This window comes from Pristis pectinata, chromosome 9 (genome assembly GCF_009764475.1).
Source record: "Pristis pectinata isolate sPriPec2 chromosome 9, sPriPec2.1.pri, whole genome shotgun sequence".
NCBI classification, from domain to species: Eukaryota; Metazoa; Chordata; class Chondrichthyes; order Rhinopristiformes; family Pristidae; genus Pristis; species Pristis pectinata.
Genome location: NC_067413.1, coordinates 101525866 through 101539523, shown reverse-complemented (window position 1 = coordinate 101539523; position 13658 = coordinate 101525866). Strand labels below are relative to the sequence as shown.

Here is a 13658-nt window from a genome sequence, read left to right as displayed (position 1 = left end):
ACCAAAGAGAAGTAATAGATTTGATTGATGAAGTCAGTGCAATGGAAATCACGTATCTGCACTGCATAGGTGCATTGTTTGTGGCCTAAGGTCAGACACTGTGCAGTCTGGGGAAATGTATAGCAGAATGGATACCAAACTGGTCAAGTTGATTGTCATGTGCACAAGTACAGTGAGGTACAGGTACAATGAAAATAGAAGACACAAAGATAAGGCTTTAAATTAATCCCAGACTGGGAAATGGTGGGGCGTGGTGTTCTCCGAGGATCGTAACTGGGACCACTGTTGATCATTATGCCCACCGTCTGCTCGCCTACTTGTTCAAACTACACCTGCTCTCCGTGGGAGTGAGATTCCCATTAGGAAATCCACTGCTCTGGTTTATACAATTAATCAAAGCAATCTCAAGACAATTGGCAATGAGATCCCCTAGCCACAATTATGAACACAAGCAGCAGCACGATAGCCAGCAAAATAGGTTTAAACAACATTGCTTATGTACAACAACAACCTCACACTCAACGTCAGCAAGACCAAGGAATCGATTGTGGACTTCAGGAAGGGCAAGTTGGGAGAACACACACCAGTCCTCATTGAAGGGTCAGCAGTGGAAAGGATGAGCAACTTCAAGTTCCGAGGTGTCAACATCTCAGAGGATCTATCTTGGGCCCAACACATTGATGCAATCACGAAGAAGGCACGCCAGTGGCTCTACTTCATTAGGAGTTTGAGTTCTATGTTCTATTTGGTATGTCACCAAAGACCCTTGCAAATTTCTACAAATTGCAAGTGTACTGTGGAAAGCATTCTGACTGGTTGCATCACTGCCTGGTATGGAGACTCTAATACGCAAGATCAAAAGAGGTTGCAGAGGGTTGTAGACTCAGCCAGCTCCATCATGGGCACAACCCTCCCCACCATCAAGGTCATCTTCAAGAGGTGGTGCCTCAGGAAGGCAGCATCCATCATTAAGGACCCTCACCATCCAGGACTTGTCCCCTTCTCGTTACTACCATCAGGGAGGAGGTACAGGAGCCTGAAGACCCACACTTAACAATTTAGAAACAGTTTCTTCCCCTTTGCCCTCAGATTTCATGACATATGTCAGTGACAATAAACCTGTTTCTGATGGGTCCATTGAGTCTATGTTAGCATTTGCTCCCCTCCCCCACCCACGCCCCTTCAACTGCTGACTAAACAATCTTCCAGCATGAGGTTGTATGAACATTTGACATTGAACTTGTTAGTTTTAGAAATGAGATTTTTCAGGCAAACAACTCTGTCGGAAATATTTGTGATTGAGAATCAGAATTATTATCACTGACATACGACTGAGGCAAGAACTGCTCAGCTGGTAATATGCAATCTAGAACATAGATAGAACATAGAAAACCTACAGCACAATACAGGCCCTTCGGCCCACAAAGATGTGCCGAGCATGTCCCTAACTTAGAGGGCTATAGGTAAGCCTACGAATTTCTATTTTTCTCAGCTCCATATACCTATCCAAAAGTCTCATAAAAGACCCTATCATATCCGCCTCCACCACCGTTGCTGGCAGCCTATTCCACACAGTCACCACTCTCTAAGTAAAAAACTTACCCCTGACATCTCCTCTATACCTACTCCCCAGCACCTTAAACCTGTGACCTCTTGTGGCAACCATTTCAACCCTGGGAAAAAGCCTCTGACTATCTACCCAATCAATGCCTCTTATCATCTGATACACCTATATCAGGTCACCTCACATCCTCCATCACTCCAAGGAGAAAAGGCCGAGTTCACTCAAACTGTTTTCGTGAGGCATGCTCCCAATCCAGGCAACATCCTTGTAAATCTCCTCTGCACCCTTTCTATGGCTTCCACATCCTTCCTGTAGTGAGGTGACCAGAACTGAGCACAGTACTCCAAGTGGCGTCTGACCAGGGTGCTATATAGCTGCAACATTACCTCTCGGCTCCTAAATTCAATTCCACGATTGATGAAGGACAATACACCGTATGCCTTCTTCACCACAGAGTCAACCTGTGCAGCTGCTTTGAGCATCCTATGGACTCGGACCCCAAGATCCCTCTGATCCTCCACACTGCCAGGTGTCCTACCGTTAATACTATATTCTGCCAACATGTGGACTATGGATTAGATAGTCTTAGGTGTGGTTTGAAGGGTAGCACAACATGGTGGGCCGAAGGGCCTGTATTGTTCCATGGTTCTATATTTGACCTACCAAAATGAACCATTTCACATGGTTGAACTCCATCTGTCACTTCTCAGCCCAGTTTTGCATCCTATCTATGTCCCACTGTAACCTCTGACAGCCCTCCAATACTATCTGCAACACCTCCAACCTTTGTGTCATCAGCAAATTTACTAACCCATCCCTCCACTTCCTCATCCAGGTCATTTATAAAAATCACTAAGAGTAAGGGTCCCAGAACAGATGCCTGAGGCACACCACTGGTCACCGACCTCCATGCAGAATATGACCCGTCAACAACCACTCTTTGCCTTCTGTGGGCAAGCCAGTTCTGGATCCACAAAGCAATGGCTCCTTGGATCCCATGCCTCCTTACTTTCTCAATACTTTCTCACGGGGTACCTTATCAAACGCCTTGCTGAAATCTATATACACTACATCTGCTGCTCTCCCTTCATCGATGTGTTTAGTCACATCCTCAAAAAATTCAATCAGGCTCCTAAGGCAGGACCTGCCCTTGACAAAGCCATGCTGACTATTCCTAATCATATTATACCTCTCCAAATGTTCATAAATCCTGCCTCTCAGGATCTTCTCCATCAGCTTACCAACCACTGAAGTAAGATTCACTGGTCTATAATTTCCTGGGCTAGATCTACTCCCTTTTTTGAATAAAGGAACAACATCCGCAACCCTCCAATCCTCCGGAACCTCTCCCGAAGGTTCTCTTTATCTATCTTTTTATTGGTTATTCTCATTTGATAATAACATCTACCTTTAGGTCCAAAATATAAAGTCTTTTATTTCAGTAATGTGAAAGACTTGAAACACTGCTTATTATCATAATTGCTGTTGGTGAGATTTTCCTATTTACAAATTGGCCGTCACATTTCCCACAACACAGTCTGCGCATCGAGTATTTTTCTGGCTGTTGTGTACTTTGGAGCAACCCGAGAGGAATGTGAAAGGCACAATACAAATGCAAGTCATTCCTTCTCAGTATTGTGAGCCAACATCTTGAACAAAATAAACTGAGAAGCTCAAATGAAAAATAAATATCAATTTTTAAGAATAAAGATAATAAGCATCTTATTGTGCAAAGTTGGATAGGTTGCATTTACTGCCCATACACAGCGGTCACCTCAGACCACAGAGCTGCAGTGGAAGCAAGTTGTTTGCCATCCTGAAGGAGTGCCTAAGTGACGCAGCAGCGCATTGACACAACTAGGAGTACCACTGCCTCACAGCTCCAGCAACCCAGGTCCAATCCTGACCTCCCGTGCTATCTGTGTGGAGTTTGCACATACTCCCTGTGACCTGGATTGGTGTCCCACCAATGATCTTGTTTTCTCCTCACTTGCGGGTTGATAGGTTAATTGGCAACTGTAAATTACCTCTAGTGTGTAGATGAGTCATTTGGGGATGGGCTGTGTGGAAGTAATGGGAATGTGGGGAGAATACGACACTAAAAAATTCGTGGGGTTATGGGTTTGCTGTGAGCTGCATTGACTCAATCGGCTGAAATAGTTTCCTCCAATAGTATAAAGAATTATATAAAGAATGTGGAAGATGAAGCATAGTGGACCAAAGATCGTGGTCATGAACCTCTCTACCCCTTGGACAAGGCTCTTATAACTGGGCTGAAAGGCCTGGCCACCTTTTTCAAACAATTTGCAGATAACTGCAACTGTTTGATGACAACATGTCATCTCTCTGCCAGCTATGAGGGGAGGTACTCTGTGTGAGAACAGCCAGTATCAACAGTTAATAATGTTAACTTTCAGGTACCCCTTGAACATGACACAAGTCCACAAGATTGCCCTCATCGTAGAACATGGAACAGTACAGCACAATACAGGCCCTTTGGCCCACAATGCTGTGCCAACCTATAAACCTCACCTAAGACTAGCTAACCCCTTCCTCCCACATACAGTGGCATGCAAAAGTTTGGGCACCCCTGGTCAAAACTTCTGTTACTGTGAATAGCTAAGCGAGTAAGAGATGACCTGATTTCCAAAAGGCATAAAGTTAAAGATGACACTATATGCCTTTTGGAAATCAGGTCATCTCTTACTCGCTTAGCTATTTACAGTAACAGAAATTTTGACCAAAGGTGCCCAAACTTTTGCATGCCACTGTATCCCTCTATTTTAAATTCCTCCATATGCTTATTTACTAATCTCTTGAATTTGACCAATGTACCTGCCTCCATCACCACCCCAGGCAGCGCATTCCATGCCCCAGCCAGTCTGGGTAAAAAACCTTCCTCTGATATCTCCCTTGAACTTCCCACCCATTACTTTAAAGCCATGCGCTTTTGTATTGAGCATTGGTGCCCTGGGAAAGAGGTGCTGGCTGTCCACTCTATTTATTCCTCTTAATATTTTGTACACCTCTGTCATGTCTCCTCTCATCCTCCTTCTCTCCAAAGAGTAAAGCCCTAGCTCCCTTAGTCTCTCCTCATAATGCACACTCTCTAATCCAGGCAGCATCCTGGTAAATCTCCTCTGCACCCTTTCCAATGATTCCATATCCGTCCTATAATGAGGTGACCAGAACTGGACACAGTACTCTAAGTGTGGTCTAACCAGAGTTTTGTAGAGCTGCATCATTATCCCGCGGCTCTTAAACGCGATCCCTCGACTTATGAAAGCTAACATCCCAAAAGCTTTCTTAACTGCCCTATATGAACCCCCAGATCCCTCTGCTCCTCCACACTACCCAGAATCCTGTCATTAACTTTGTACTCTGCCTTGGAGTTTGTCCTTCCAAAGTGTACCACCTCCGGATTGAACTCCATCTGCCACTTCTCAGCCCAGCTCTGCATCCCATCAACGTCTCTCTGCAATCTTTGACAATCCTCCACACTATCCACAACACCACCAATCTTTGTGTCGTCTGCAAACTTGACAACCCACCCTCATCCAAGTCATTAATAAAAATCACGAAAAGTAGAGGTCCCAGAACCAATCCTTGTGGGACACCGCTCGTCAAAGCCCTCCAATCTGAATGCACTCCCTCCACCACAACCCTCTGCTTTCTACAGACAAGCCAATGCTGAATCCACATGGCCAAGCCTCCCTAGATCCCATGTCCTCTGACCTTCTGAAGAAGCCTACCATGTGGAATCTTGTCAAGTGCCTTACTAAAATCCATGTGACCATATCTACAGCACTACCCTCTTCAATCTGTCTGGTCACCTCCTCAAAGAACACTATCAGGCTTGAGAGACATGATCTGCCCTTCACGAAGCCATGCTGACTGTCCCTGATCAGAGCATGATTCTCCAAATGCCCATAGATCCTATCTCTAAGAATCCTTTCCAACAGCTTGCCCACCACAGACGCAAGGCTTACTGGTCTATAATTCCCTGGACTATCCCTACTTCCTTTTTTGAATAGGGGGACAACATTTGCCACCCTCCAATCCTCCAGTATCATTCCTGTGGACAACAAGGACTCAAAGATCCTAGCCAAAGGCTAAGAAATCTCCTTCCTTGCCTCACGGAGCAGCCTGGGGAATATTCCGTCAGGCCCTGGGGACTTATCTGTCCTAATATTTTCTAACAGCTCCAACACGTCCTCTCTCTTGATATCAACATGCTCTAGAACATTACCCTTACCAACACTGTCCTCAGCATCATCAAGGCCCCTCTCCTTGGTGAATACTGAAGAGAACTATTCATTGAGGACTTCACCCACTTCCACAGCTTCCAAGCGCATCTTCCCACCTTTATCCCTAATTGATCCTACCTTTGCTCCTGCCATCCCTCTGCTCGTCACATAAGTGAAAAATGCCTTCGGGTTTTCCTTAACCCTACTCGCCAAGGCCTTTTCATGTCTCCTTCTTGTTCTCCTCAGGCCCTTAAGTTCCTTCCTTGCTACCCTATAATCCTCAAGAGACCTATCTGATCCTCGCTGCCTAAACTTTATGTATGCTGCCTTCCTCCTCCTAACTAGATTTTCCACCTCTCTTGTCACCCATGGTTCCTTCATCCTGCCATTCTTTATCCCTGACATCTTGCAAGAGATCCCTGAACAATGACTACATTTCCATAGTACATTTCCCTTCAAGAATGTCATCCCAATTCACACTTGCAAGTTCTAGCCTTATAGCCTCATAATTTGCCCTTCCCCAATTATTTTCCTGTCCTCTTTGCTCCTATCCTTGTCCATGACAATGCTAAAGGTTAGGGAGCAGTGGTCTCTGTCCCCCAAATGCTCACCCACAGAGATCTGTCACCTGACCTGGTTCATTACCGGATACTAGATGTAATATAGCATTCCCTCTAGTCGGCCTGTCAACATACTGTGACAGGAATCCGTCCTGGACACACATCGTGTCCATTTAACATCTGTAAAGATACAATTACGTCCAATTTCTAAACCAATATTACCAAAAATGAGAGAACACACAAATAAATGAATTTTTACTTTGTGAATTCTGGCAGAGCGGCATTGAAGATCTCCTTGCCTATTGTGTTAACAATCAAATCCCAATGGCTAAGTAAGTTCAACTTTAACTTATTTACTTCCTTTTGGTGCGACTATACCCATCTCCTCCTCTTGAGATTGCATAAACACTTCCAACTGAACACATTGCCACGATTAGATAAGTACTCACTCCAGATGAAGAAGTGTCAGTGTTATCAAAGGGAAACTAGAGTGTGCTGAAACTGAATTAGACGTGCCACAGCATTTCTGGATATAGCTGGAAATAGTTCACCAGCAGCTATGCATTCAAATTCCCAAGGTACTGACCAGCTGGAAGCAGTCTGCACTGAGAAAGAGAGGTGAAACAGGCAAGGAAATAAAAGTACAAAAGTAATTGTAATACAAGCTAAAGCAGGTCAAATTTCTTTACTTCTTTTCACAATGACCCAACACTTACCCTAGATACCAGAGTGCCAGATTTTGTAACTGTGATCTGAAACTTCATCTGTTTAACACTTTTATCTCATTGGGGGCATGGAGGTGTTTTATGCATCATACAGAAGTGACAGACCTTGTTTCCATTGGCTCACAGATCATCACTTTCACAGTTATGTGACACACAAGGAGACCTACAATGGCTCTCTGAGCATTCGATTCCATCACTTATCTTTGCTGTAACCTATACTCTCACACACACCCATTAAAACCGACCTGATTTCCCCACCAGCCGTGACTCACAAGGGCCAATCAACCTAAAATTCAGCATGCCTTTGGGAGAGAGGAGGAAGCTGGAGCAGCCAGAGAAACACATGCAGTGACAGAGAATGTGCAAACTCCCCACATCTTGCACTGTACTGCTGCCGCAAAACAACAAATTTCATGACGTATGTCAGTGATAATAAACCTGATTCTGATATAACTGAACCGGGTTACTGGAGCTGTATGACAGCTACACTACCTGCAGCACCACCGTCACACCCTGACTGGGAAAAACAGTGAGGTAATTACAGGTAATCATGAACAATGGGCAGTCCCTTAGGGTCAAGGATGATCTGCTTCTCATCCAAAAGCGAAATATTGCAGACGCCAGAGATCTGAAATAAAAACAGAAACAACGAGACCCAAAGGTGAAACTGGTTTGCAGCTCCCAACCACCATGTTTGATAGTTGCCTCAGTGCACCAAGGAAATAGAGTCCATTTCGAACCTAAAGCAAAATATTCCTCCTCTGCTTAACATTTATCGTAGAGACGAAAAGAACAAATCTAAAATTTGCTGCTCTTTTTCAACTGAAATTAATGCTCAATTGATGGATGAAGAGCTGGTTCTTAAAATAAATGTGGAGTTGGTCATTTTTGGCAGCCCATTACAAAACTCTAGCATTCCAGGTCCCATACCTCACATTGCAAAGTGGAAGTTACTTGCGCTTGGTTTCTTTGAATATGGGATAGCTGTTGCACATCAGGTATCTCTTGGACTTGGCAGTGCAAGGTCTATAACCCAGTGCCGAGGAGTCCACCACAACTGGATATCAGGTTCTGACACACGGCAGTTAATGCTTATGCTTTAGTGAGTACGTGTGACTTCTCACCCCCTTGCCCACATTCCGGTTGCCAGCTCCTGAGACCAGCCACATACGGTGCCCTGTTTCTCATTCTGCTGGCACCCCAACATGTGTTTGGGGTCCCTGACTCCGGTCATATGCCGTCCTATATCCTCGGTCCCTGGCTCTGACTGGGACGTTCCATGTTCCCAGTCTCCAACTTCTGCCACACACCCAACCAAATTCCTGGTCTCTGTTTGCAAACGTACGCCTCAGCACTCTGGTCCCTGGCTCTGCCGCATTCCTGTGTCTGAAGATCTGATCTCCAGCCACAGTTTGCCTGCACACTGGTGAGTCTTGGACCCTGACCACGTTACTGGTCCTTGATTCCAACTGTACAGATAATCACCTTCTGGGTTATAAACTCCTGCTGCACACCTGACCATGTTCAAAAAAACTGCTGGAGGGACTCAGCAGGTCTGGCAGCATTTGTGGAGGCAGAGAGATGGTCGACGTTTGGGGACAAGAATCCACATCAGGCTTGTGTAAACCGTACACCAAACCACCACTGCTCTGCATAAGAGATGACAAAACTACAAATTATTAAAGACAATTACATTAAGTTTTATGAAACAATTTATTGAACTGTTTATCATTGATCATTTCTAGTCAGAACTGTTAGAAAAGTGAAGATGTTACATCAGATTAACTCTCAAGAAGTTTCTACAATTATACTCCATTCATAAATGATTAGGGCTGCAGTAATTTCTGGGAAGAATGTTAGCAGGAAAAATAACCTACCCACATGGAGGCCACAGTGCACAGGCTGATCTGCATAGGACACTCAGTACAGCTGGTCCCTAAGGGATCAATGACAATTGGAAAGCCCTAGGGAGCTGTACATCAGTGAGGTCAGAGCAGGGGTTAAAGTGTCTGCTGAGAGCAGCTGCCCAAATATTCTGGACAGCACTTAGGCCAATACAAAAAGATTTCCATTTACCTCTACTGTGTCTTCTCAGTTGGGAGTTCAAGTTGTCTTGCAAACATACTTAAGTGTTGACCTATCTGCATTTTGTAACCAGTTGGGCAGCTCTCAGTAATAGCATTAAAATATCAGTGGGATGGTGTTGCAGTACTGCTTGAACTGTTAGCGTCACAGGCAAGGAATTCTGTGTTCCTTTTGTAAATTTTAAAACAATGTGACCAGGGATCAGTAGCTGTACTTTTGTTTTTAAAAGAGGCAGTGAACAACCTGATAAAATGTTACACAATAAAATAGTTTGAAAATAAGGGTGGAAGTACACTTACTTTAACCATTAGTACCAAATGCATGCATTTGTAAATGATGACACCTCAATGTGCTTTGCTTCTTGTTTTCTGCTGTAAAGACTACATTGTTATTGGCTGTTCCACTGTTAAGAAAATTAAATTAGATGTCATGTGTTCACTGAAAAATAGTTAGTATTTATGAGAAATAAATGAAAAACTAAATTTGGCTTGCAGACTGTTATTTGAGAAATACTGGTTAATATTTTATATGTCATGATGCATCCGAAATTAAAATCCATACAATTCATGAAAGCCAACGATTTCTTGTTGCTGTTGCATCTCATTTAGCAGGATGACCTCAGAGCAGCGAGACAGTCCATTAAAAATCATGTTCATGTTTATAATCTGGGAAAAATCCACAATCTTTTGAAATGATCTTTATGGGATTTGCTCCATTGTTCACAATATTCCTCTCAGAGGCCTTGTTGCAAGACTGGGGCTCTAGAGGTGAGCTGTACATTTCCTGCTTCTGCTGTGAACCGACTGCAGTAATCCAATTCCCAGCCTGAGAAGGTAAGGCTAATTGTGGTTCACAGGCAGAGAAGTACACAAAATTGCCATCAAACAATGCTGCAGTCTTCCCCTTTAGGTTACCATATGACAAAGTAGAAAGTTATGTTGTCCAAGGTCTTGAGGTAAAATCTTAATCACTGTGGTGATTTTCCGTCATTTAATTTTGTCCACTTGTACAAAGATGGGAAGGAGAAAATCACTTTTCCACAGAAGCTTGTTACCTGTACATCATTTCCTTTTCCTTTAATAACAGGTGATCAGTGAGAAAAAAGAGGCAAATATCCTGGGACCATCTTCATCCCTTTACTTCTGGTTCACTTATTGAGGTATAAATGAGTAGGGCTTCTCCGAGTATACCCAACACAAGACTAGGGAGAGATCAAATAAATAACAGTCCAAACTCAACCAATTGTAGATAAATACCCTAGGAAAGGATAGATTGGTACCACATGCACAAGAAAAAATAGCAAATAGGGAGGTATGGTGTAAGACTGAGACATGGCAGAAGGAATGGGAAGAGCACACGTGCATTTGGTCACACAGCCAATAATTACACTGTACATTGTGTAATTCTGTCAAAAGCTCAGTCTACATTTCTTTCTCCACAGACACCAAATGACCTGACAAGTTTGCATTACTTTTTGTTTTTAAATTCAGATTTCCAGCACCAGAAACGTTTGAGTTTTTCCACATTTTGTAGATCAGCTCTGCCATTTAATCAGTTTTCTAAGAAAGAACTACCTGTTCTAGTCTCCACCACTCATGACAGGTTAGATCTTGTAAATGTAAATGGCCATTGTATGCTAAATAGAGTTGTCCTCACTATTTAGGCATTTTTCTCTGTTGCTTCTACTGGGCATATTTCTAGTCAGTTCCATTCATTATGGTTATTTCTTAGTCACTGGGGCCCTCCGCTCAGTTGCTGTCAATGGGGGTATTTTGTGGTCACACTCAGAGTATTTCCCCCTCAGTTTTCATTGGGTAATTCTCTCAGCTACTCACAGGGGATGGCGCCGGAAGAGTGGCGACACTTGCGGGCTGCTCCCTGCACATTCTCAGTAACGCAGAAAGGTGCATTTCACTGTGCGTTTTGATGTACACGAGACTAGTAAATAAATAACCTCTCTCCCACACAGTATCACTAAGAGTATTTCTCCTTAATCACTCTGTGGTCAGTGAGGAAACTGACTGGTCCACTTCCAGAGAGAATTTCCAAACGTGACACCTTTTTATAAGTTTTTTCAATTAAGGAAACAGTGGAAGTAATGAGTTTCAGTCAGGGATGGGAGGCAAACAAGGCCGTTCTGATGATGAGAGAGCAAGCAAAAGGAAACGAGAAAGCAAGATAAAAACTCTGCTGTCTCCCTGCTAGCTCTTGGCTGCAGGAATCTGGAGTGCTGGCATCAGTTATGGGCTTATTCTGCAGTAAAATTGGCCTCCAACTATTTCTGTCTGAAATAAACAGAACACAAAAGGTGTTATAACAAAGCTTTAAAATGTTAATGCAAATGGCAATTGGATTTTGTTTTCTGGATTGAAGCAAGTGAATGTCACTTTTAAATGCAGATGCTTTATACCCTGAGATCTGGAATAGCAGAGAATGCCATATGAAAAAAATTAAAATAAACTGGTATGTTACTATAGAGTTCCCAAAACTTCGTACTCCCTCTAAGCAGCCTTGATATCATTATTACTTCTTGCTGAATAACTGTGCAATTTTTAATTTAATCAGAATAACTAAAGCAGTAAAATATTCTGGCAGATTTCCTAATTCCAATGCAAGTGAAGCAAGTTTTCAAACAGTTAGATAAAAACATGCAATTAACAATGTGCAAATTGCATTTCTGAAATGTTTGGAATCCAACTCAGTAGCACACAGTCTTTAAACTTCCAGTACAGTACCTACATTGCACAGTCAGTGCAGAACTGATTATATCTCCTGTGACTTATATAAATAATAAGATATCAATTTCATAAGTTGAAGCACATTTATTTTTCTATTGGAAATTTAGAAAGCTTTTTGGGCAGTTTTATATTTGGTATTTAGTGATTAAGAATGTTTTACTGCTCCCATAAACTGGCATCAAAATCTTGTCCTGGGAAAACTTCAATGTCGCAATCTTTTAAAGATAATTACCCGTGGGATGCAAGTGAAGGATTAGTTCTGCATGCTGTTCATGTGAAATGTTACGTGATCTCCACTGGTGGTAGAAAATCGCGATTGATTGCTAGAACCTGGAAGCTGGTGCTAAGTCCCAGCTTGTTCCAATACATTATTCAAACAATTAATTAAGCTCCAATCATTCCTCTAAAGAAGTTAGGAAACACTTCTTTATATAAGAGTAGTATTGAATTCTCTCTCACACATGGCAGAGGATGCTGGCTCAACTAATAATATTAAATCAGAGGCAGATAAATATTTGTAAGCCATAGGTAATGAGGTACATGAAGCCAGGCAAATGAAGTTAGAACACCAACCAACCACAATTTCACTGAATGAAGAGAGACTGGATGCCCTGATCCTCTTCTGATGTATGTTAGCTTTGTAGAAAAATGTCACTGTAGATTTTAATTCAATATAATTGTTACTGATAACTTCTTCATTTGCTTCACCTTCCAAATCATCTCATACAATATAACCTACTGGGTTCTGCAATGTTAAGATTTAGACATCCAACCAAAAAAATAGGCATACGAGGTAATAACACACACACGCAAACACAGGTAATATTCTCCAAAACACACCTGAGAAATTATTTTTATATAATCTGATTCAGAGTAGGCATGTATAGGTAGCTGCTTTACAACAGTATTAGACCAAGGTGTCTTATTTCATGAAGACCAGTGAAGCACGGACAGTAACTGCAGTATACTAACCAGTCCTTCTAATAGTTAATTAAAATTTTAAGGTCTGAGATGAAGTTTTGCACGTGTTTACAATTTGCAGGTTTAGATGAGTAGGTACCCACTTTCTGCTCAGAGTTCATATCAATTTGGAGCATCTGGTGGTACAATCACATTGTGGAGAGTTCATGGACAGTGCGAATGAACAGTGTGCATTGCTTTTAATCTATTATTCACAAGCAGCACATTCATAACTGCACTGATGCCTGCAGTTCACCTCATCCACAGATGACAGAGATCAGAGCTATTGTCACTTAGAATTTCAGAGTTGCTGGCAGGAATTGTAATTTAGACAACAGTGCCCAATTCTGAAGGGAAAACAATTTCTTTTTCTGGCACCTATAAACGAAACAGGATCTCATACTGTTTGTGGTTAAAATAAAAATTCTGTAATTCCAGTGAATATTGGCTCTTGGGCCATCACTCATTTCCAGCAACAAGGATGTTCTCTTCTTGAAGGATCAAAGACCCAAGCTCACATGTGCGTACCTTCCAGCGTGAATCCCTGAGAATGGCACCATGCGAAGCACGGTGAACCCGAGCCCCACTTTACAAATTATTGATCAGGCCCCAGGCTGGAGTATTTCATCCACTTCTGGAGCCACACTTCAGGGAGGAGAGTGAAGCTCTGCAGAGGAGATTTTGTGCTTTACCAGTGAAGAGGAGCTATAGTTGTGTGACAAAAAGCTGAGATTGTTATTAGAGCAAAAGTGCTTAAATTTTAACATAATTGAAAAGAT

At 42.6% G+C, this 13658-nt stretch overlaps 1 protein-coding gene across 1 annotated transcript in view; it reads right to left on the bottom strand.

Moving 5' to 3' along the window:
* Positions 1–8835: 8835 nt before the first annotated feature.
* LOC127574618 (transmembrane protein 241) overlaps positions 8836–13658 on the bottom strand; it is a 99623-nt gene continuing 94800 nt past the window's right edge. Inside the window, exon 15 of the mRNA XM_052023767.1 lies at positions 8836–10382. Coding sequence (XP_051879727.1) covers positions 10310–10382 — 73 coding nt within the window. The 3' untranslated portion in view covers positions 8836–10309. The remainder of the gene's footprint in view (positions 10383–13658) is intronic.